Genomic DNA, 25,931 nt, shown 5'->3' with positions numbered 1-25,931 from the left:
AGCCGTGTCAGCAGAGCAATGGAAGGTGAAGCCAAACTTCCGCGGTTGAAGGAGAAGCAGAGATGCGTGTGCCTGAGTAACCTGCCTCTTCTTTGCGCTGTGAAGTTTGTGAGTCTAGGGGGAAAGCTTAGAGTTGTTTATTAAACATTCATTACTGAAGTCAACAAGTGGTCCCTCAGTGATTCTTAGAGGAAAAGATGAAGGGACTTGATTCCCAGGAATCGAAAAATGAAAATATATTTACCTCTCTGACCAAAAAGCAGGGGTCAATTAGCAAAAAACATTGAAGTTGTACATCCCTAATTATTCATGTAAATCCAGTCCAAGCAACCTCTCTTCTCAGAAGCTGTCCCCAAATTCTGTAAGGCAGCCTGGCTTGTCTCCTCTTCTTTCCTATAAAGGTCACATTGTACTGATTACCTTGCACTGTACATCTCATTATTGTGTCAGTCCTTAAAAAATAGGGACTACGCCTAGCTTAAGATAGTAGTCCCAGGGCAAGTCCCAGAAGGCAAGAAGTTAACTGGTACTCTGTAATGTCTGGTGAAGAAATAAATCTATATGGTTACATTAAAAATAAACAGTTGAGCATATAAAACAATCAGGAGTCATGGGAACTTGACAAGGCAGACACTGAACGTAAGGGATGGGACTGTTGCAGCAGAAAGTGGAGCACCTACGAGAGGTGCACTAAGGGAGCCCCAGTGCTCCTCACCTAAGGTGGTATCCTGATGGGTGGGCACTGTAGCCCAGTGGCACAGCACGTGCTTAGCACGCACAAGGTCATGGGCTCAATCTCCAGCGCCTCCATTAAAACAAAAAACAAAAAGCATTAAGTGATATTCTGGGTGCCTCATGGCAGAGGAACCACACTGAATCTCTCTGCCCTGAGAGCTACGACAGAATCCCAGGTGTGTATCAGAAATGAGGGACTCCTGTGGTCACTACTGGTCACTTCTGCTGCTGCCTCTGTCACTGCAGGCAGAGAGCTCCTCTGTAGGCTGTGGTCTGTCCTTGTCTCCTTAATCTTCTTAACAGTGACATGGACTTTGCGATAGTGCTAAAAGGGAGATGCAGAGACCCAGAAAGAGACTGGAGGAGGGCACAGCAGTAGAGAGTTCATGGTGATGACCTACCAGGAGAAGGTGAAACAGAAATCAAACACTCCAAGGCAGAGGTCAGGTGTCATATCTGAGACACAGAAACAATGAATAAAATATTCCTGATACAGGGGCACTGTTCTCCTGGTCTTGGGGCTATCTCTTGAGGGTGCATGCTTTACAATCTTCACAAAGGGTTGAGGGAGACAGAATCATGGAGAGAACTTTAAAAAAGAGAGAGAACATTCCCAGTCTCAAGAAGGTTTCACCATGGCCCTCTCTGCTCAGCTGCAGAAACACTCTGAGTCTCGGTTGAGTCTCCATGGTGATCTTCTGTCCAGCTTGGAAGTGATAAAGAGGATATTGTACCCAGAAGGGCTGAACTGTAATCTCTGAATATCAAAGAGGAAATCAAACACATTACCCAGGTCCATGCAGGTAAAGTTTTCAAAAAATGTGAAGGATGAGTAGTAGCTCTGGCCAGACTTGGGTAAATTAGGTAAATCAGCTCTGTCTCCACACACCATATGTGATGATGAGGATGCCAACCTAGGAGAATGCTAATGGCCCCTGTGAATTCCTCAGCTGACCATGAAGGTTTAATGGCACTGGGAAGTGTCTGCAAGTTCATAGGTTAGCGCACAGCATGTGTGACCTGAAGGGCAGAAGCTAAGGGGATTGGAAAAGAGAGAGTTAGTTTTGAGGAGTCAGTTAGTTTTGGGGAGAACAGCTACTCTGAAATAAAGGGAAATAGATTTACTAAGAGATATCAAACCAGAGATATTAGAAGACTCAGAGCCATAGTAGCCAACCAAGAAATAACTCCTAAGCCAGGGCTATGGGGAAGGCAGAAGTCCACTGTCAACAGTCTTCCCCAAAACCATAAGCTCCAAACCTGACCTCATTTTCCACAGCAAGAAAATGACCTTCATAGTCATTTCCAAATACCATGCAAGAACTCTTAGCCGGTTTTGTCATCTTCATTCTGAAAGGCAAGTCTACTCTTGATACTTCCCCAAGGCAGAGGTTGGTGACTATGAACAAGGCACTGATCAGGGAAGCTCTTATTACCGGTTGGCAGGTCCCAGAAGACACACAGACCTACCTGGACAGAGCTAAAGTTAGTCTCTGGAATCACTAGAGGCACACAGAGCTAAGCTGCCCCAGGGAGAGCTGGTTGGGCAGAGAGACAGAGAAGGGAAAGGCAACTGTGCCTGAGCAAGGGGCCCACATTGTCCTGTGTTGATGATCACCCCCAAGCCTGTACATCCTGATGACTTGTGTGGGAAACCACAGGCTCAGTGGGCTAGGAAACCTCACATTGCTCTGTATTCATAGGTCAAACTCAGTCCCAGGAAATTCTTTAGCAGACTCTGAGGTTAAATGTGTTCATTCTTCCATCTGCTGCAAGTGTGGGCTGCTAAAAGCCCACAATCAAGTCAGTCTCCCTTGGACAAAGAGAGCTAACTCACTCAAAGTTACTTTTCCTACCTGAGTGCAGCTCTTAGCCAATGTCTACTCTATGTACAAATACACAGACCTGACCCTCTTTCTTCAATTTGAAACAACACTGAAGGGCCATCCCCCTCAAGAATACCCCAAGGAATTAGCTCAGACATCTGGGGTAACTGGATCACAGGTTAACTTCCTTCTCTTCTCCACTCTGCTTCCTTCACACCCTGACATGTGTAATTTTCAAGTATATTTCACAGTAAACCTCCTGTATGCAAATCTCTTCCTCAGAGTCTTCTTCTGGAGACTCCAACCTAAGGCAAATGTCACTGTCTCAGGTGAACTGATTGCTTTTCTTCAGGGGGATTGTGACATAGTCCACAGACATAGCAAGTATGGGATGAGTATTGATTCTGAAACAGTCTGTCCCCACAGGTTCCCAAAGAGGTGGGCTAAGATCTTTGCTATCATATCTTCCCATCCCCAAGCAGACCCTTCCCTTGGTCCCATCTCTGATTAATCACCAGTCCACCCTAGTGGCCACATTCTCCTTTGGAATAATGCTTTGATTTCACAGTCTTTTTATTCATCCAATTATTAAGTATTTTATTCATAGCTGCTGATAAACCTCTTTCATTCATTCATTCAATAGATAAGATATATATCTATTAAATCCATGTACTCTGCTAGATATTGGAAAAAACAAACAATTAATAGTATAAATGGTCCTTGTCATCATGGTTCACTGGAGAATATATATTAAATATGTGATCACAGATACCTAATTACAATTATAAATATTATGACCTAAAACTACAGTGTCTTAAAACATATCATATGAGAATGTTCTCAGTATGGGAGCCCACCCTAATTCAAGTTAGTGACCATAAGAATATATTAAAAGTAAAGGGAGGTGTGGGGGTAGGCTGAGGATACAAAATCCCTGAGGCAGGAGGGTATTGTCAAAGACTTGACAGAATCATGAAATTTAGGGATGTAGTTCTCAGGAACTAAGCCTGGTCTGTAAGCAAGAACTTTAGCATGTATGTTTTCGGTCATATCAAAGGGCAGTGGAAAGTCATGAAGATTTTAAGCAGAAGATTAAAAGACAATCAGAATCTCATTATCAAATATCATGCTAGGAGTATGCATAGGAAGGGGTGAAGCAGAGATGCTGGAAGATCTGTTAGATACAGTGATCTCTACGGAAGTTCAAGGATATGTCACGGGAATGGGTAAATGAGATAAGGATTTGGGGGGAAAAGAAATCAAGAATATGAAAATCCAGAGTTTTCAATGGGTCATTCACAATAATACTGAAGTCTCCCACCAAGATTATGGGCGGCCAAAATATAGGGAAGATATTGACTAAGTGAACATTTAATGAAAGAGGGCAGCCAGAAGAGATACTAGTAACTGGAAATGGTAGATTGTTCATATCATCAAGATTTTATGCTAATACAAAATTTTCAGACTAAGATCATTCAAAAGTAGTTTGACCAAAGCACTTAGAGAACTCTAAATCCAGAGGTAAACATCACTCAATCCTCCACCCACTAAGAAATCTTGAGACTATTCCGTAATCTTCTGCAATCTTGTGGCTATTCCATCTCTCCTGCAGATCTTTGTCCCACTTTCTACACATGGAGCAATGACAAGAGTGGAGGGAGAGTCTCTGCTTTTCGCCCTTTCTTTGAAGAACGATCTTCTTCCTAATAATATCGAAGATTAATATTTAATAGAGAAAAATGGGATCGTAGAGTATGGCATAGAGCAGAAGCCACTTAGGAGAAAGACTGAGGCAGACTCCCTCTAGGGACCATAAGTTTAGCCCTAATCCTCCATGTACCCACCCAACAACTCAGGCCCATTTTCTTCTAAACCCTGGTCATTCATAGCATGTCTTAACCTAAGCCACCCTGTGTCCCATTTCTACCCTTATCTCCCGATGAGAATTAGTCCTCTGTGACTTGAAGCCAATCTCTACCACACACTATCGCATTTTATCATAATTTCTGTATTTCCAACTTCACTTCATCATCAAAATGATAGCCTAGTACATACTCAGAATAATGTAGAAAATAATAAAGAAAAGGACAACAAATGCTAGTTTTCTCTTTGTTCTATGCTTATACACAGCAGTGAGTCTGCATTACAAGAATAATCATGTCCCCTTTAATATGTCTGCACAATGTCCAAAATACCACCGGTTAAAACTAACAATATTTGCAAAGATTAAATCAATGTGTTATTAGTCATGAGGATGGCAGTGAAAACAATAGTGTTAATAGTGATTACAATTGCAATGGTTGTTTTGTGACAACTTATTTCATTTCTTCAATAAAACTTTATTGAGTGCCTACAGTGTTACACTTGGAGATTATGTATTCATCAAAAACATACACTGCACCAATGTGACTGATGAGGAAACATGATAGTAAAGATACAGTCCATTAAATAGTGAAATTTATTTATTGAGCAAACATTTATTGAGAGCCTATCCTGTGCCAGGCACTATGCTAAGAATACAACAGAACTCACCATCTGGTAGGGATAGGGGACAGAGATCATTCAACAATCATTATATACATAATTGTAAATTATAATGGATAATGAAACATCATTTAGGTATTAGGAAAGGATAGAGATTTTAGCTCTCAATAAACTATAAATAAACTATAACCTAGGTTATAATCTTATTTTATCTCACTAGAAAAAAATGGCCATTAAAATCATTAAAATTGTCAGCAACACTAATTAAAATATGCATATTAAAATTATACTGAACTTTTTATAATCTGAAAAACAAGTAAGAGTAGAAAACAAAACGTCCCTCACCATCAATGCCACCTCAAAATTGACACTTGTACACATCTGGTAAGACTGTAAATTGGCCCAAACATACCAAACAGTGATTTGGCAAAATGTTTCTAAATGTGCAAATTATGTTTTTTCCACTGAGTCTATTTTTGGAAAGATATACAAAAAAGATTCTAAATGCTGACAAAAAATTTATTAAAAAGTTCATTGTAGGGGCTGCTGGCTTCTTTTCCTGCATGAAAGGATCTTGGAAGTTGCCACTCCATCCTAACAACAAATAAAACACTGACCACTGAAAAATTAGTAATTCATGTTGTATACATAAGAAAGGGTAGAATGCAAAGCAAATTGCTGCCCCCATTAATTAATTAATTGATTGACTGACTGATTTTGGCAATTGGAAAGCATTAGCAAAAGTGATTTCCGTGTGGTGTTAAAACAAAAATTAAACTGTAGAGAAATAAGAAGTATCTGTCAGATGAGGAAGAGGAAACAAAATGAAGAGGTTACACCCAAAGTTTGTGAGATGGAAATTAGATAGGGGCAAACTCTGGAAGGAGTATGAAATAAAGATATATTCCGAGATGGGATACTTCAGAACAGTCCTGTAATGAGGGGCACTATGCATCAGAGAAGGGTGAATTAAGCTCTTGGGAGTCTGGAGTGGAGAGCTGTCCATGTGGTGGGCTGATAGGCCTACTCCCAGAAGTCACTTGGCTAACCCCTGAGAGCACTGAGGGCCTTTTCCCGTTTCAATGTAAAAAAGCATTAGACCCTGGAGGACGTTTGGAATAGAGTGGGAAGGACTTATAGAGCAGCACATCAAACCAGGGAATCTCAGGGATCTAACTGATCTTGAAACCTCAAACTCCAAGGATGTCAAGTAAAGTCACAAATCTGCTCTGAACAACAAAAGGCTAAACACTGGCAGCTGCAGCAGGAGAGCAGAAGCAGCTGCAGGAGGCGTTGCAGCCTGGGAGCCTCCTGACAGCCCCTCCTGAAGTCAGTGACCTGCATCCTCAGAGGTGAGGGGATGAATGTGTCTCCTGTTTCTGTAATTTTGTCCCGGATTCTAAATTTGATTATATGCCTAATGGCTGACCTCCGCGGTTGACTTTTCACCTTTAGTACTCCCTCCTCTCAAGCTTTTCACTTCTGTAGAGACTAAGGTCTACAGTTAGGAAGTAAGAGAGGCTGAACTCTAACATGATGGGACACCCTTGAGAGGATGGGACTTTCCAGTCAGAAGATCATGCAAACAAAACATAATAAAACGACATATTCAAGAAATGAAAACAAAAGTATCCATTTCTCAGCATTACATAAAAGACTCCGTAAAACTGCACTGAATAAATGATAAACAAAGAGGTTTAGAATGGTAAATTCTAAATCCAGGATTCTCAGAACAAAAATTAATTTCAAGAATCATTGATATTAAATAAAATGCTATTAAATAAATGTGTTTGAAATGATAAAGATGAAAAACAAGTTTCTTATATTTGACAAAAGACTTTAAAAACAAAATACATATTTAATGAAATTCCAGCTAACTCTATTAAATTCAACCAAAAACAATTAAAGATATTTGCCATCACAACTATTTTACATGATAATGAGTTTCCAGACATTTCAGTGAGACATAAAACAAAAATTAAGAGATGTTAATGTTTGTAAAGAGGGAAAACATCATTATTTTGAAGCATCTTTTTGGTCTACCTAGACTACTACAGAGTACCAATGGGAAAACTTTAAGAATTGATAATAGTTTAGCAACGTGGATGATATACAAAACAAAATAATAAAACAAATGCAATTGTAATACATAACATACAAAATATTTCCTTTACAAAAAACAGATAACTGTTTGTTATAATAATACAGGGAAGAAATGATCACATTTAAAAGTGATAAGAGTTTATCAAAGTGGATGAAGCAAGATGAAATAACAAAAGCCAATATAATTATACTAAAAAAGATAAATTTAATGGGCTAGAAGCATACAATGGAATACATACTACAGAAAATCATATTCACTACATATATCCCAAAATGTTAAAATTCATAATAAAATTTGAATGAGTTTTTAATATGTTTTATATATTTAATACATAGAGAAGCTTTAGAAGAAACAAAGAGAGACAGAGAGGGTCTTCATTATTAAATGAAGTTTAATAGTATAAAGTTAGCACCTTTTTTTTCCAAAATTAATCTACAGATTTAACAAAGTCCTAAACAAAAGTGTGCTATTTTAGAACTCAATACATGAATTCTAAGGTTAATCTGGAAGAATAAACACATGAAAAGAGCTTTAAAATTGAAGAGAATAAGAGTAATATGGTCCTATTGTGCAGTAAATTTTTACAAAACTATAACATTTAATTCAGTTTGATATGGCACAGACATAACCGGCAAGAAATATGAAAACAACAGACTGTCCAGAGACAGAATTAATTCATATACAAATTACATATGTGACAAAGAGGGCATAATAATCAGTTGCAGAAAGATGTGGATATTATTGTTTAAAGTCAATTTCTTTACATATTTCTCATTAACAGCAAAATTAATGTCACAAAACAAAAAGCTCAACTAGTAAAAATTTAAAGACTTAAGGAAGTGAATATTGGTCCAAATTTTGAGTAAAGAATCATTCTCTGCATCTCTTACTTGAGGGGTGAAATGTTTTTAAAACCTGATGAAAGCTAAATAGATCCTCTCCTAATAATAATAATGATAATAATAACAATGATGACAGGGTTTTTCCATACATTTATGAAGTTCACAGACTACCATAGAGACTATCCGTAAATACTTGGTTAAAGATTTCACTTTAAGCCTAAAACATCTAGGAAAAAAGGTGAAAGGAAAATGCTCTAAGTCTGATTTTTTAAAGATAGAATTAACTATATCTAAAAATACGTAAGCAGTGTGTAAAACCAAACAAAAATTGGGGAAAATGTTATAAAACCATACACAGCCATTGAAAATAACATTTATAGAATTATGATTTTTATAATTTCCCAATGAGTTAGGACCTTGTATAGTAAGTGTATCATGATAAGAAAAAGCACAAGATGAATCATTCTATTTACATAAAATTTCAACTGTGAAAAATATTGAAAATTAAAAATTCTAAAGTGTTAACTATCAATATAGTTGCCTAATGGGATCTTGATTTATAGATATTTTTCTTCATTGTTTTGTTTCCTGAACTTCTGCTGTCCTTTTTTCCTACTTTTAATCAATTTCATGATTAATATATGCTTATTATAATTAATAATGACATGGTCACTCATTCTCAGGAGTGATGGGAAATGGAGCCTCAATTTTATACATCATACCATTGAATCAAACAAAGCCAGGGATTTGAGAAAGGAAATATTGATACCTAGATATTTGACAAAACAAGGTATTATTCATGGACAAAAGTAACAAAAAAATTCTTAGATAGTCAAGGATTCCTAAAACAATTTGAGTATTTTTTTAATTTTAATTGTGGTAAAATACATATAACATAAAAATTTACCACCTTAATCATTTTTAGGTGTATAGTTCAGTGGCATTAAGTACCTTCACATTGTTGTATATATATACCATCACCACCATCCATCCACAGAACACTTTTCACCTGAAAGACTGAAACTCTACCTATTAAATAATAACTCCCAATTCCCTTCCTCCAATCCGTCGAAATCATCATTCCACTGTCTCTGAGTTTGACTACTTTAAGTATTTCATGTAGGTGGAATCATGACTGGCTTGTTTCACTTAGTATAATGTCCTCAAGTTTCATTCATGTTATAACATATGTCAGAATCTCCCTCCTTTTTAAAGTTAAATAATATTCCATGCATGTATGTACCACATTTTGCTTATTCATTTATCTGTTTATGGGCACTTGAGTAGCCTCTAGTTCTTGGCTACAGAGAATAATGCTGATATAAACATGGGTATACAAATATCTCTTCAAGTCCTTGCTTTCAGTTCTTTTGGTTATATACCCAGAAGTGGAATTATTGGATTATATGATAATTCTATTTTTAATATTTTGAGTAATTGCCATACTGTTTTCCACAGCCACTGCATCATTTCACATTCCCACCTAAGATGCCTAAGAGTTCTAATTTCTCCACATCCTTGCCAGCATTTGTTCTTTTCTAGGTTTTTTCAATTTTTTTTTTTTTTTTTTTTTTTTTTTGCTATAGTCCTCCTAATGGGTATGAGGTGGTATCTCAACATGGCTTTGACTTACACTTCCCTGATGATTAGATTAGTTTTGAGTGTCTTTTCACATGCTTATTAGCCATTTTTATATCTTCTTTGGAAGAATGTCTATTCAAGACATTTGTCAGTTTTTCAATTGACTTGTTTGGTTTTTGTTGTTGAATAGTAGACATTGTTTATATATTTTGAATATTAACCCCCTATCAGATATGTGATTTGTAAATATTCCCTCCCATACTGTGGGTTGCCTTCTCACTGTGCTGACCACAAGGAGGAACTGGGAATTGGGTGGATTTCTCCTGTACTGCACAAGGCAGATTATGGGGAAAGAATGAGAAAAATTCCAGAAAAATTCCTGTCATTTTGAGTGTGGCGTTTTCTTGGCTTGGCGTTTACTTTGTCACTATAAGACTTTAGTTTCTTAGTTTATAGAACTCCCACAAAGCTATTTTGGTTAATCTGTCACTCCGTTCGTGTTCCCATGAGAGAACAAGGACCTGGAGCTTCCTAGTCTGTCATTTTGCTGACATAAGTCTCTCAAGTACACTTTTTGATATAATTATTTGGAAGTTTCCCAGAAATGAAAGAATTAACAAAGTCAGGAATGTGAAAATGAGGAAGACCAAGTATGAAAGGACCAAGATTAAACCATGAAATTACTTAAACACAAGAAAAAGTCTAAATGTGTGCAAAAAAAGCCTCCTATATTTCCAGCATATAGCATACAGAAATACAGAAGTGTTTAAAAGTTTGTTTCCACTTGTTCCTCATTATATTTTGTATTAATAGCACTGATGATTTCAAAATATAGCTTTACATATGTCTTTAATGTACTTTCATAATCAGATGAGGAAACAATACTATTCTATAGGACAGTGATCTGCTGGTTAAGATTTCACAGAATGAATGCTCAAATTAAATGCAGAATATTAAAATTTTACTGTAGCTTTGTCACTTATTAATAACTTCAATATATGATTCTTAGCTAGACAAATCATTCAACCTCCATTTCTTCACATCAATAACAACACCTTGAGAGTGAAGCTTAAATGGATTATGTCAGAAACTATTCTCCAACAAGGCATCCAAAAGAAAAGCCTAGTCAGGGTTCTCACTGTGACTACTTATTCTCTTCCTGAAGGCCTCCAAGAATGGAGGCTACCCTCTCATTTTTATTCCTTATTATAGCTCAGTTGTATCCTTCAAAATTCACATTTTGAATCCTAACCTCTAGTACCTCAGAATTAACCATCTTTTCAGATAAGGTCTTTAAATTGGTAATTAAGTTAAAATGAAATCTTTTCAGTGAGTCCTAATCCATTATGTGCAGTGTCCTTAAGAAGAGGAAATTTGGACACAGATATGTGTGTGCATGGAGAAAAGACCATGTAAAGGCACCAGAATGACAACCATCTACAAGCCAGGGAAAGAGGACTTAGAAGAAACAAAACTAGCTGACACCTTGATTTTGGACTTCAGCCTACAAAACTGTGAGAAAATAAAGTTCTGTTGGTTAAGTTGCCCAGTCTGTGATTTTTTTTTTCTTTAGGCAGCCGTTGAAAGCTAGTACACCACTGAAATGTCTGTTTCCTTATAATATATGTGTCTCCTGCATTATGTCCATTTCCCCCACATACAAAAATTTACCAGGGATTTCAGGCACATAAAGTCATTAAATCTCTACTTTAATTATATCAAAATCTTTATCTTAGGATCTATCGTGGACCTTCTATTATTCTTAGGTAAACTTTCTCCGAGAGTCTTAAAGGGATAAAAGATGCATCATGTTAAAAAAAAAAAAAAAAAAAGACTGAGTTATTGTTGGTGAACCTTACACCTCTACACAGATTTTGGCCCTCAGCTGACCTAACCACAGCCTATTCTTGTTTCCCCTTAATTTACAGGTACCTGCTGAGATCGAGACATCCCATGATATGGATACCACCCTGAGTATAACCAACAGCTCAAGGTTTCACGTGTCTGAGTTCATCCTGATGGGGCTCCCAGGCATTCATGAGTGGCAGCACTGGTTTTCCCTGCCACTGGCCCTGCTCTACCTCTTAGCTCTTGGTGCCAATCTCCTCATCTTGATCACCATCCAACATGAGCCCACCCTGCACCAGCCCATGTATCTATTCCTTGGTATCCTGGCGGTAGTGGACATTGGCCTGGCTACTACCATCATGCCCAAAATCCTGGCCATTTTATGGTTTAATGCCAAGACCATCAGCCTCCCTGAGTGCTTTGCTCAGATCTATGCCATCAACTCTTTCATGTGCATGGAGTCAGGCATCTTCCTCTGCATGGCTGTGGATAGATATGTAGCCATTTGCTATCCCCTTCAGTACCCCTTCATAGTCACTGAAGGCTTTTGTGATCAAAGTCACAGTGTCTATGATACTCAGGAATATCCTATTGACCATCCCAGTGCCTGTACTGGCTGCCCAGAGACACTACTGCTCCAGGAATGAGATTGACCACTGCCTCTGCTCTAACTTGGGGGTCACCAGTCTGGCCTGTGACGACATCACTATTAATAGGTTTTATCATTTGGCCTTGGCCTGGGTTGTGGTTGGGAGTGACATGGGTCTGGTCTTTGCTTCCTATGCTTTGATTATTCGCTCAGTGCTGAGGTTGAAATCTGCAGAAGCAACAGCTAAGGCCCTGAGTACCTGCAGCTCTCATCTCATCCTCATTCTCTTTTTCTACACAGCCATTATTGTGGTGTCTGTCACCCATCTGGCAGGAAGAAGATTTCCCTTCATCCCTGTTCTCCTCAATGTGCTGCATAGTGTCATTCCCCCAGCACTTAATCCTATGGTGTATGCTCTTAGGACCCAGGAACTGAGAGTGGGCTTTCAGAGGGTATTTGGTTTGGGTGAGAATGTGTCTAGGAGGTAAGCCAACTTTAAATGACAGAATGTTATCATTGGTATTACAGAAAGAGCACAGGCTTTGGAGTCCAATAGTTCTGGGTCAAAATTCCACATCTCCCACTTGCTAGGATCACCAATTGAAATTAACTCACCTATTTTGTACAGCACATGCTATGTGCAAGACCCTATTCTAAACATTTCACGAACAGTAATTCATTTAATTGCCATAACCACCCTGTGAAGCAAGACCAATTGCTTTTTATACATTTTGCAGATGAAGTAAGAAAGTTGAGAAACTTGTCTAGGGTCAAATAAGAAGGAAGTTGCAGAGTGAGATTAGAATCCAAGCCAATAAAGTCCCTGCTGTTAATCCTTTCCCTCTATCAGCTTCATGACTAATTTTTAAAAAAGCAAATTAAAATGACAATAAAAAAAGAATGATACTTAACTAAAGTGTGCCTCTCTAATATTTAAGCAATCGATTAAGGTTGTGGTTAGCTGTGTGTAAGAGACACTATATTATAATGGCTTGGCCAGATTGGGGTTTATTTATCTCATCTCACACATACACAGACAGACAGACACACACACACACAAAATAAGGCACTTCTATTATGCTATCAAAAGACAGAGATTTTTCTACTTTTCTGCTCTGCCAATCAAAGCTATGACTACTATCCTTCACTTTCAACTCCACATTCCAGACAAGAACAAAGAATAGCCTCAATAGACTTATACGTCTGATTCCTCAGAATGAGTCTAATGTTTATCTCTAGTTATAAGACCCAAAGTACTTCAGCTTTCCAAAATGTATGATAGAAGTTATGGGAAGGTGAGTTTGAATGGATGTTGAATAGCTAACTCACAGTAAAAACAGACAATACACATCATGTTCTTGACATGCAGTATTTTCAGAAATTGATAAAATATTGGGCCATGAAGAAAGCTCAAAAATTCCAAGGAGTAAACAAGTTCCAAAGATCTCTGATTAACATGACTAACTCAGTACTCACTGCAGCTTCTTCCTTCCACTCCAAAACCTAGTGACACTGGCTAAATATTCAATAGTAAATCAATCTATAACATGATTTAAAAAAAAAAGGAGAAGAATTCATGAAACAGAAAATAAGAAGCAACTCTAACACCCATTTATGATAAAACCTCTCACCAAAGTGGGTATATCTCAACATAATAAAAACTATATATGACAAACCTACAGCCAGCATAGTACTCAACGGTGAAAAACTCAAAAGCTTCCCACTAAAATCTGGGACAAGACAAGGATGCCCACTATCACCACTCCTATTCAACATAGTCTTGGAAGTCCCAGCCACAGCAATCAGAGAAGAGAGAGAAATAAAATGGATCCAAATTGGAAAAGAAGAGGTAGAAGTGTCACTATATGTAGACGACATGATACTATATATAGAAAACCCTAAAAGGTCCACACAAAAACTACTAGAGCTGATCGAAGAATTCAGCAAGGTAGCAGGTTACAAGATTAACGTTCAAAAATCAGTTGCATTTCTTTACATTAACGAATCAACAGAAAAAGAAAGTAAAGACACAATCCCCTTTAAAATAGCACCCAAAGTAATAAAGTACCTAGGAATAAATCTAACCAAGAAAGTGAAAGAATTATACATGGAAAACTATAAACCATTGATGAAGGAAATTAAAGAAGACTTTAAAAAATGTAAAGATATCCCATGCTCCTGGATTGGAAGAATCAATATTGTTAAAATGGTCATACTGCCCAAGGCAATCTACAGATTTAATGCAATCCCTATCAAATTACCCAAGACATATTTCATAGAACTAGAACAAATCATAATAAAATTTACATGGAGCCACAAAAGACCTAGAATTGCCAAAGCACTACTGAAGAAAAAGAAAGAGGCTGGAGGAATAATTCTCCCAGACTTCAGACAATACTACAGAGCTACAGTCATCAAGACAGTATGGTATTGGTACAAAAACAGACATATGGACCAATTAAACAGAATAGAGAGCCCAGAAATGAACCCACAAACTTTTGGTCAACTAATCTTCGACAAAGGAGGCAAAAATACACAATGTAATAAAGACAGTCTCTTCAGCAAATGGTGTTGGGAAAACTGGACGGCAGCATGTAAATCAATGAAGCTAGAACACTCCCTTACACCATACACAAAAATAAACTCAAAATGGATCAAGGAGTTAAACATAAGGCAAGATACAATTAACTTTCTAGAAGAAAATATAGGCAAAATATTATCTGACATCATCTCAAAAATGTTCTCCTAGGGCAGTCTACCCAAGCAACAGAAATAAAAGCAAGAATAAACAAGTGGGACCTAGTGAAACCTACAAGCTTCTGCACAGCAAAGGAAACCATAAGTAAAACAAAAAGACAACCTACGGAATGGGAGAAAATTTTTGCAAATGATGAAACTGACAAAGGCTTGATCTGCAGAATATATAAGCAGCTCATACGACTTAATAAGAAAAAAAAGCGAACAACCCAATCCAAAAATGGGCAAAAGACCTAAACTAACAATTCTCCAAGGAAGAAATATAAATGATCAATAGGCACATGAAAAAATGCTCAATATCACTAATTATCAGAGAAATGCAAATCAATACTATGATGAGGTATCACCTCACACCAGTCAGAATGGCCATCATTCAAAAGTCCACAAATGACAAATGCTGGAGAGGCTGTGGAGAAAAGGGAACCCTCCTACACTGCTGGTGGAAATGCAGTTTGGTGCAGCCACTGTGGAAAACAGTATGGAGATTCCTCAAAAGACTAGGAATAGACTTACCGTATGACCCAGGAATCCCGCTCCTACTTCAGGATGACACCTGCACCCCAATGTTCATAGCGGCACTATTTACAATAGCCAAGACATGGAGACAGCCTAAATGTCCATCAACAGATGACTGGATAAAGAAGATGTGGTATATTTATACAATGGAATACCATTCAGCCATAAAAACCAACAACATAACGCCATTTGCAGCAACATGGTTGTTCCTGGAGAATGTCATTCTAAGTGAAGTAAGCCAGAAAGAGAAATAAAAATACCATATGAGATCGCTCATATGTGGAATCTTAAAAAAAAAAAAAAAAAAAAGCAACTCCAAAAGATGAAAGATGACTATGATGGAATTGTGAGAAAGAACAGAAGCCCAAAAGGTGCATGGGAAAGGACCACTACAAAAATAATATTGATTCAGAAATGTCCGATACTAAAAGAAGCAGGGGGCCATGGGAAAATCAAACTGGTGATTAACTGGTAGCACAGTATAAGCAGGCAGGCAGGTCTAGCCTTTTACACATACACTCTTAGACCAAAAAGTGAACCAAAAATCAAGCCAGAGGGGTGGGTGTTCCAGAATATTGGAGATCAGGTCAGAAAACAGGACAGTGATCCACATGGCCATAAATAACCAGGCCCTATGAGACATGGAAAAGAAGCTCAACTATAAATCAAGCTCTAGCACACCCCATGTCTCCCCTCCAACAGGGTGCATCCAACAAATACAGCAGCATTCTGAGATTGCCTACTAGAAAGAAAAACAATCAGCCAATGACCAGGATACTTGGTCTAAACTTTAGACAGCTTTCTTCCCTGACTATTAGCATCTGACCTCCCTTTCCTTAGGTAATTTGCTTGGGAAAATTTGCAGTGTATATAAATCTTCTGCTAACCTCCTGACAGTTTTACAACCTAGAAAATGTCTTTTTCAAGACCTGGGAACTATCTCATGAAATATAAATATCAAAGGTATTTATCTCCCAGTCTCTGTGGAGGATAGGAGTCTAACTTTCCAATTAGCAAACACAGATGGCCAAATCACAGACAAAAAAAGCATTTGCAATCTCAGGAATAACTCAGTATGTTTGACATAACCCATTGATCAACCTCCTACTAAATTCCCCCAGTATTTTTCCACTAGCTCATCCCAGTTCTTAAACCCATTCCACCTGACACCTTACTGTAGCCCAGCCACACCTTGTTTTAGCCAAGATGGGTATCCAGACTTGGTCTGTGCTCTCTCCCCTGTTCCTAGCAATAACATCAAGTATCAAATAAAATCAACTTCTGTGTGCTCATCCTGTCCAGTACAATTTTCTTTACCACCAAATACAACCATCTATTTGAGGAAAAGCAACATGAAAGAGTGGCATTAAAGTTGCTAAGCACAAATCACACCTAAAAAGATAGAATTAATTCAACAATATCAAACAAACAAAACTGGTCTCAAGGTAACCTTTATGCTAACTCTCTACTTCGGGAATACAGTTGCCCATTCCTCCATGTCTAGAGGTGGTGACATGTCCTGTTATAAGTCCTAAGTAACTACACTATCACTTAGGATCTCTTAAGGGCCAAATCTTTATTAATTGTCCCTTTGTAAGTAATCTCTTCTCAAATTATTCTAATTTGAGAAAGCAGGTTTTGGCCAGGATGTGGAGAAAAGGGAATACTTGTGCCCTGTTTGTGGGAATGAAAATTGGAGCAGCCATTAAGGGAGACGGTATGAAGTTCCTCAAAAAATTAAAAATAGAACTATAGTATCACTCAGCAATTCCACTTCTGATATTTATCCAAAGAAAAAGAAAACACTAATTTGAAAACACCCTTGCACCCCCATGTTCACTGCAGCTTTACTTACAATATCCAAGACATGGAAGCCACCTAAGTGTCCATTTATGGATGAATGGATAAAGAAAAAAATGTGGTGTATATATATAATGCAATACTATTCAGCCATAAGAAAGAATCTTGTCATTTGTGACAATATGGACGGAACTTGAGGGCATCATGCTAGGTGAAATAAGTCAGACAGAGAAATATGAGTACCTATGATCTAACTTATATGTGGAATCAAAAAACAACAAAAACAACAACAAAATACAAAAAAAAAAACAGGATTGTAGATATGGACAACAGTTTGGTGGCTGCTAGGGGGAAGGGGGTTGGAGGGAAGGGGGTTAGGGGAAGGGGGTCAAAAGATGCAGACTTCCAGTTATAAAATAAATAAGTCATGGGAATGTAATGTATAGCATGGTGACTATAGTTAATCATTGCATATCTGAAAGCTGCTAAGAGAAAGTAACTCTTAAGGTCTTCATCACATACACACACACAAAATTTGTCACTCTTTACAGTGATCAATGTTAACTAAACTCATTGTGGTGATCATTTTGCAATACATACAACTGTTGAATCATTATGTTGTACATCTGAAACTAATATAATGTTATATATGGGTTATACATCAGTAATTTTTAATTCTCCTAATTTGAGTGGGCCATCTCTTTTCTACTGGGTCTCTTTCTACTCCAGTGTTCTTTCAATCAGGCAGTATGGAAATAGTGAGCAAAAGCAGTTTTAGTTTAGAGATAAGACAAATTTTACATGGCCATAGATTTAAAAGGTGAAGAAAGGTAATATACAAAGATGACTCTCAGAAGAGGATAGGTCGGTGAAGGGCAGATCCTGGGGATACAGGATTGAGATGTGAAAGTACCATGGAAAGACCTAGGGAGAAGTATGTGGAATAGAGATTCATTTTAAGTTGGCAGTCCTTAGAACATTCATTTACTGAGATGCGTGATTTGGGAGAGAGGAAGACTGTTGGCAGAGGAACAAGGGGATACACTCAGTTCTGCTGCATCACTTGGTTTTAACATACAAATATGTCCCAACACCAATGGTATATTACGAAACAGTTTCGGCATAGCTGAATTTCACATTTGCCTTTGTGCAATTTTGTCCACTAATAACACTGGTTGAATGCAGGAAACTGCCTCAAACTGAAAAGAAGATGCGTAAGAGTACACCAAACACACACATGCATGCACACAACCACACACACACACATACTCCAAATATCTACTAACTACCTTAGTTTCCTTCACAACTTTCCATCTGATTTCAGATAAAGTTCCTTTTACTACTTCAAAATAACTCACAAGCTGCAACCCTTTCAGCTAATTCCACAAGCAAACTTTATGTCTTTCTCAAAGAATTGTCGTCATTGTAGTATTCGTATTGTTCTTAACCATTTAAGGTGTGTAAAATGCTGCTACTGTTTATATTCCTTTACTCTCTATTTTTCTATGTCAGTTGACAAAGTGTTTAAGTACTGGGCTCCTAACTCCATTTTTCCATAAATTCTGCAGATTTCATGTGGGATTTTGCACAGCATGGTGATTTTTAAGAACTCATGTGTAATGTTAGAACAGAACAGACTGTACTTGCTACAGTGAATGGGGAGGAACCCAGGCCTAGACAGAAAGGAGAATATACTTTATTCCAACAATTCGACCTGGAAGAGCTGTCCATCTGGTAGCCCTGCCCCCCAGGACTAGGTTTGAATAGAGCTGTCCCAGAATGACCAAGACAAAACTCCAAAGTCACTAGGGTCCCGTCCAGCTGGAGTGGTAGTTGGATGACACTGAGCACTGCTATGGGATGAGCCCAGGGAGGGCAGGACCACAGCTGTGTTGTATAACGAAAACCCCAGGAGAGGTAGGGAAAGGGACAGATTTGCTCTGAGCAATCAACAGCCAAGCAGAGGCAGCAACAGTCAGGGGAGGGGAAGAAGCCCAGAAGGAAGCTCCAGCCTGAGGATGTTTTCAGGGCCCCTCTGCAGTAATAAGTAACCCAGCTAATGTCAAGAACACTGGGAGAGGAATCGGTGGAGGCAGTCCACCTACCTAGGACTCTGTCTCATCTATGAATCTGGCTCACTATCCTTGGATTTCTCAATTTGCCTTTCTTACATCAGTCTCTTCACCTGTGTGGGGGTTAGGAGCTATATCTGGGAACAAGGCCAAAGAGATGAGGCTGAGCTCTGATGGTCCATGTTGGAAATGATGGGGCTCTCCAGCCAGAGGGAGAAAACTGAAACTAGAGTTACCATATGATTCAGCAATCCCACTCCTGGGCATATATCCAGAAAAAACAAAAACTCTAATTTGAAAGACACATGTACCTCAGTTGTCATAACAGCACTATATACAAGAATCAAGACAGGGAAGCAACCTGAGTGGTGTCCATAAACAGATGAATGCATAAAGAAGACTTTATATATATATAATGGAATGTTGCTCAGCCTTAAAAAAAAGAATGAAATACTGCCATTCGCAGCAACATGGATGGACCTAGAGAAGTAAGTCAGAGAAAGACAAATATATGACGTCATTTATATGTGGAATCTAAAAAATAATACAAATGAATTTATTTACAGAACAGACTCACAGACATAGAAAACCAACTTATCATACCAAAGAGGAAAGGAGGGAGGGATAAATTAGGAGTATAGGACTAACAGATACACATCAATATATATAAAATAAATAAACAACAAAGATTTACTACATAGCACAGGGAACTATATGCAATATCTTGTAAAATCTTTAATGGATAAGAATCTGAAATATATATATAATTGAAATATATATATATAAAACTGAATCCTTTGCTATACACCTGAAACTAGCACAATACTATAAATCAACTATAGTGCAATTAAATAAATTAATTAAATTAAAAAATAAAAGCTTCAAGCAAAATCTCCCTATAAAATATGTCATTTTAAAAAATGCCTAATGATCAAGATTATTTTATGGGTAGACTGTCTAGTAAACACCTCAGATGGATAAAGAAACTGAGAGCAAAATTTAAATTAAAGGTGGTACCTCTTTACTAAAGCATCATAGTTCCAAATTAGCCTCCATTTACTCCAGAGAGACATGCATGGACATGATAAAGGGAGAAATAGAGAAAATTTGATAATTATGTCTTCAAAAGATTTGGGGGCATTTTTACTGGCAAGTGAGTGGAACCAAATAGAAAAGAAGTATACTAGATTTTTAATCAACATATATTAACAATCTGCTGTGAGGGCCTAGTTTTCAAGAGTTCAGCTAAGAAAAACTTTGACCATTCAAGAGTTCACATAACTCTTGGGACCCAAGCTTTCAGCACCAGAAAGTGTGCTCAGAAAGCTGTGCTATCCACAAGAAGGACATATTCCCCACTGCCCATTTCAGATATGATTTAAGAAGATAACAGAAAAGAAAGGAGCTTCCAGAGAGAAAATTCCATGGGTCACAGAGAAGATTGGACAAGATAGTTTCTGCTAGAGCAACTAATTAAGAAACTTTTTCTAAGCCCAAGGTATGGAGCCTTCTCAATGTCTGCCTTTTGGGGATTTCAAAATTGCTATGAATTAATGGCTATTATGTATCTCATATTCTTCATCTTTCTAAATGGGAGAAGTTATTGTTGTTAAATATCCCTGTTAAACTATCACGTATTTAATAAGAGGGTGAGGAGTAAGCGGATAAATATTCCTTTAAATCGTAGTTCTCTAGACCAAGAAGAGCCTCAACCAAATCTGTTGGAGATGTTCTTGTGTATCATCTGCAGGTCCTATACTGTGAGCTGGTAAAGTGCCTGGATGGGACTTTGGGGTCTCTCCTGTAGGCAGGATTTGAGTGTGTTCTACAGATGGGAAGAGGAGAATAAAGAAATATTAAGTTGGCAGAGACAATTAATATTCAGTGCAAATCCATGAACAGGCCTACATGGCCTTACCTTCCCTTGCAGTTGAGTTGAGGCCTCGCTCAGGCAACATGCTTAACAATGAAAATGTGAGCAAAAGTGATGGATCACCTCAAGAGCAAGGCAATTAATCATTGGAGTGTTTCACCCTTCCTACTCTTTCCCTGCTTTGGCAGCTCTGAAAAATGCTGAAAAGTCTTGATATGACAGCTTCACGAGTTGAAGGGATCTAGGATTCCTGAGTCACTAAATGGAAAACAGATTCTGTTGACACACACTACACTTTAAATGAGAGAAGAATGAGTTTGTTTTGTTAATTCATTGAAATTAAGCATAGCTTTAAGCTATCCTAATACAGACATGTTTATTTTGAGATGCCTACTAGACATATAACTGAAGCAGCCAAGAAACCATTGACTATATGAATGTGGATCTCAAGGGAAAAGTCTAGGCTGGAGATATCAATTTGGAAGTTATTCTAATTTAGAAATGGAATTGAAAGTCATACAACTATCTCTAATTAGGAAAAAAAAATGCAGATAAAGAAGAGGACATAGAATCACAGAGTATTAGCTTGCTTCATTTGTTTAACCCCGAATACCTGTGTGATATAGCATATCTTCTATTACCAGTGACTAGTTTTTTATTTGTGTGTCCAGCTCAGACAACCAGCTCTCTAAGAGCAATGCCTGTGTCTGTGTCACTCAACTCATTTCCTGCATGAGTAAAGACACCTTTTTAATCTAATAATGGTGATAGTTCTTTACATATAAAATGTAATCAATATCAACTTTAGTCTTTTTCAATACCTTAATTCAAAAAAAAGTACTCTTATTCATTTGCTAATTTAATTTGTACAACAAACTTGTGGTTAGGATGACAATGGTGCTGGAGATGATGAAGGTCATCATGCCATCTTGGAAGGTAAGCAGAAGGTAGAGAAGCCCCTGGAAATACTGGAAATCTCACACACATCAAATCTAAAACATTTTCCTCAGGCAACAAACTTCATGTTAGAATTATAGCTAACACTGAGAGCCCATTAAATGATAAGCAATGTACCAAGCAGTTTACATATTTAATTTAATCCTTGCAAAACCCTTAGAGCATCAATACAACTGGTTCCATTTTACAGGTTACTACTAAATTTCCAAAAAGTGGGAAACTGCCCAAGGTCAAAGACCAGAAAGTAAGGGAGCCATGATTTGAATCTAGATGTATTTTATTCCAAAGCCCACGTGCTTTCTGCTGCAGCACACCATAGTGCCTAAACATGGGAATTTAGTAAGTTCTCTTTCCTCCTGCTGGTTTGAAAACTATAATAGAACCATGAGTTTTCTCAAGATTTCCCCCCAGTAGATAGCATGTGAGCCATACTGTCTCTTATCTGTTTGGTCTTTGCTCCATAGATGATAGGGTTAAGCATGGGGGTAATTAACACATAAAGATTTGCCAGAAGGATATGAATATGGTGGGGGATATTCTTGCCAAAGCAATGGGTCAGGAAGGTAAAAAAGGATGGGATGAAAAAGATGAAAATGACTCCAGTGTGGGAACCACAAGTATTGAGAGCCTTGTGCCGGGCATCCTGGGAAGGAAGTCTAAACACAGCTTAGAGGGTCAAAGAGTAGGAAATGCCAATGAGTGCAACATCTACCAAAACTGGTGCCATTGGCACAGAGAAGCCATACCAGATATTGACAGTGATATCAGCACAGGCCAATCTGGCCACCCCAATGTGCTCACAGTATGAGTGGGGGATATTGGTCCGACAGTATGGCAGCCTCTTCAGCAGGAATATGATAGGGAAAATGGTCCCAGTGCTCCGTCCCCAGATTGCCAGGGTCATTTTTACAATAGCAATAGGAGTTAAGACGGCTGTGTACCTCAAGGGAGTACAAATGGCCACATAGCGGTCAAACGCCATGGCCAGCAGGATTCCTGACTCAGCCACAAAGGCAACGTGAATGAAAAACATCTGAGTGATGCAGGCATCAGAGGAAATTTCCCCAGCATGGAACCAGAAGATAGCCAAGGCCTTGGGCACAGTGGTAGTGGACAGCAGGATGTCAGTGCCAGCCAGCATGGAGAGGAAGATATACATGGGTTCATGGAGCGTGTGTTCATGGAGGACAACGAGGATAAGGGCTCCATTTCCCAAGACGGCAGTGATGTACATGAGACAGAATGGGATGGAAAGCCAGGTGTGGTAGTTCTCCAGTCCCAGGATGCCAAGCAGGATGAACACAGTGGGATGGAAGATGGTGAGGTTAGCGCCAAACATACCTGCTTTAAGAATCTATGAAGACTACAGAAAGTGGGAGTTAGTGAGCAGAATCAGCTATACATTTTGGTAAAGTTAAACGTTAGATAATAGAATCAATCATGAATGTCTTGACTTAGAGGACACAGTGTTTTGCTTTCACTTCCTACACTGTCACTTGCAAACAGAAATATAAACATAGGTGCCTGACCACAACTCAGCAATGTCTAGAATCTAGACATGACTCACCATTCTCACCTACATGCCCTTGCTCAGGCTTTGGTCATTCTTCACCTGTTCTGTTGCAATAGCTTCCTAACTAATCTAGTCTCCTCCTCTCTCAGCTTCCCATCCTCGACCTCTCCACAGGCATCAGCTATGTTGCAGCCTGGGTGGTATGCTTAAAAACAAAAAATCTTTCTGTGTTTTCTCTTACAACCCTTGTATAATGATTTATTGATTACAAGATAAAGCCCAAACTTCTCGGGAATGCCAAGCCTTCCACAATCCCATTGTTAATCTCTTCTCTAGCTTTTTTTTTTTTTTTTTTTTTTTGACTGGATCACCATGTCCTTCCTTTTTATGGCCAAATATCCCACCGCATGGATATACATTTTATATATCCATTAATCAGTTAATTGACACTTGGATTGTTTTCACTTTTTGGCTATCATGAATAACGCTGCTATGAATATCCATGTATAAGTTTCTGTGTGGATATTTTTTCATTTCTCTTGGGTATATCCCTAGGAATGGAGAAACTGTCAAACTGTTTTCCAAAGTGGCTATACCATTTATATTCCCAGCAACAATGTACAAGGATTTCACTTTTTCCACATTCTCAACACTTATTACCATATGACTTTGATGACAGCTTTCTTCATGGTGTGAAGTGGTATCTCACTGTGATTTTGATTTGCATTTCCCTAATGGCTAATGATGTCGAGCATCTTTTCTTGTGCTTATTGGCCACTGTACATCTCCTGTGGAAAAACATCTATTCAAATCTATTGCCCATTTTAAAAAATTTATTGTTGAGTAAGTATGTTTTCATTTCTCCCTCTAGAGTGGAATTGCTGGGTCACATGATAGCTCTGTATTTAACCTTAAATATTTTTTAAAACTGCCAGACTGTTTTCAAAGGCAGCTGCACCATTTTACATTCTCACCAGCAGTATGTTAGGGTTCCAATTTTGCCACATTCTCACTTGGTATTATTTCTTATCTGTCTCGACTGTAGCCACCTCAGGGAGCATGAAGCGGTATCTTAATGAAGTTTTAAGCTGTATTCCTCTGACTGCTATTGATGTTAACCATCTTTTCATGTCCTTATTGGCCATTTGTAAATCTTGTTTGGAAAAACTCTGTTCAGGTCCTTTGCCTATCCTTAGGCTGTGAAATCTATTTTGCTTTTAGATAGATAGTTCTGTGCCAATTGATTACATTCTGCATAGTAGGTTGGGATTTTTTCCTAGAGCAAGCCAGGTCTTTATCTACTGTAGCAAATTCATTAAGGCTTTGAAAGAGTTAGCATCTACTCAGAAGTCATGTCATATGGTATAAAATGAAGATTTGATTCAGCACAGACTCTCTAAGGAGAAATTTTATTTGAAATTTTGCTTTCAAATTTTGAAGCACTACAGGACAAAGTGGGATTTGAGAGCAGCTTAGAACTGAGTGCTAAGCCATTATCTAGGTAAAGCGTAACAATATTAATTTTAAGAGACAAAGTACAAAGCTTTACTTTGATTATTTAAAATCATGTTTAAAAATACACAAGCAAGTGGTAACTGTAGTTAACGACCACATTAACATAAAATTGAATACAATCCAACTTTCACTAATTATGGGATAATTAAAATTACACTTTTAGCTAAAAATAATGCTTTTAATTCTTTACATCTTTTTCCATAAGCATCACTGAACAACATAAGCAGGTAATTAAAAACATAATCTACAAAATATCTTTACTTGAAATGTAAAAAGCCAAAAAATCCAAAGTCAAATAAATATGTACAATTGTGGGGCCCTACATCATCTTATGAGTGAAAATGCTACAGGTAGAGAGAGGGACAAGAAAGATAATATAATGAGATGGGAAAATGCCAGCCTGGATGCCCAGAGACAAAGTCTCTCACTTAAGAGTAAATTACCTAATCTCTCTGGACCTCAGTTTCCAAATCTGTGAAATGAAAACATGCAGACATATGGATGTCTGAGGCCTATCTCTACACGTCCTATTAATCTGCAGTGTCTAAAGGCAGAGTTCATCCATGGCATTTTCTAAGGAAACCTATTCAGGAAAAGTCAGTCTGACAAATCAAGATTGTTCCCAATCAGGGAGTCTGATTCACCTCGAAATAAATAAAAATTCTCAGTACAAACACAGTCCAATCCCCAAATTGTTTGTTTGTATGTCAGCTGTATGTGTGTGTGTGAGGCTGGCACTTTCCAAGATTTCATGGTTATTTCATAAAACAGGTTGTATCCAAAACATTTGGAAAACAACAGGTTCAACAAAGTTGTGGCAGACTCTTTTAGCTGCTTAACCAAAATCCATTCTCTACTTTCTTCTCAGTTTAGCATCACTTTAGTTTGATTCAAGGCAGTGACACGTCTGGGTGATGGA

The 25,931-nt window shown here is 38.0% G+C and overlaps 2 protein-coding genes across 2 annotated transcripts; one reads left to right on the top strand and one right to left on the bottom strand.

Annotated features, from left to right (window-relative positions):
- The first annotated feature begins 11,340 nt into the window (after positions 1-11,340).
- LOC102508625 (olfactory receptor 688) lies at positions 11,341-12,590 on the top strand. The gene is given in 2 exon segments (XM_006185638.3): positions 11,341-11,959; positions 11,961-12,590. Coding segments are annotated over 2 exon segments (966 nt in total). The 5' UTR covers positions 11,341-11,530; the 3' UTR covers positions 12,498-12,590.
- Positions 12,591-22,378: 9,788 nt separating this feature from the next.
- LOC102517712 (olfactory receptor 52B2-like) lies at positions 22,379-23,829 on the bottom strand. The gene is given in 1 exon segment (XM_014560087.2): positions 22,379-23,829. A coding segment is annotated over 1 exon segment (945 nt). The 5' UTR covers positions 23,324-23,829.
- Positions 23,830-25,931: the final 2,102 nt, after the last annotated feature.

This window comes from Camelus ferus, chromosome 10 (genome assembly GCF_009834535.1).
Source record: "Camelus ferus isolate YT-003-E chromosome 10, BCGSAC_Cfer_1.0, whole genome shotgun sequence".
Taxonomy (NCBI): Eukaryota; Metazoa; Chordata; class Mammalia; order Artiodactyla; family Camelidae; genus Camelus; species Camelus ferus.
Note: the sequence above shows the minus strand (reverse complement) of the source record. Positions and strands in the feature narration are given on the sequence as shown.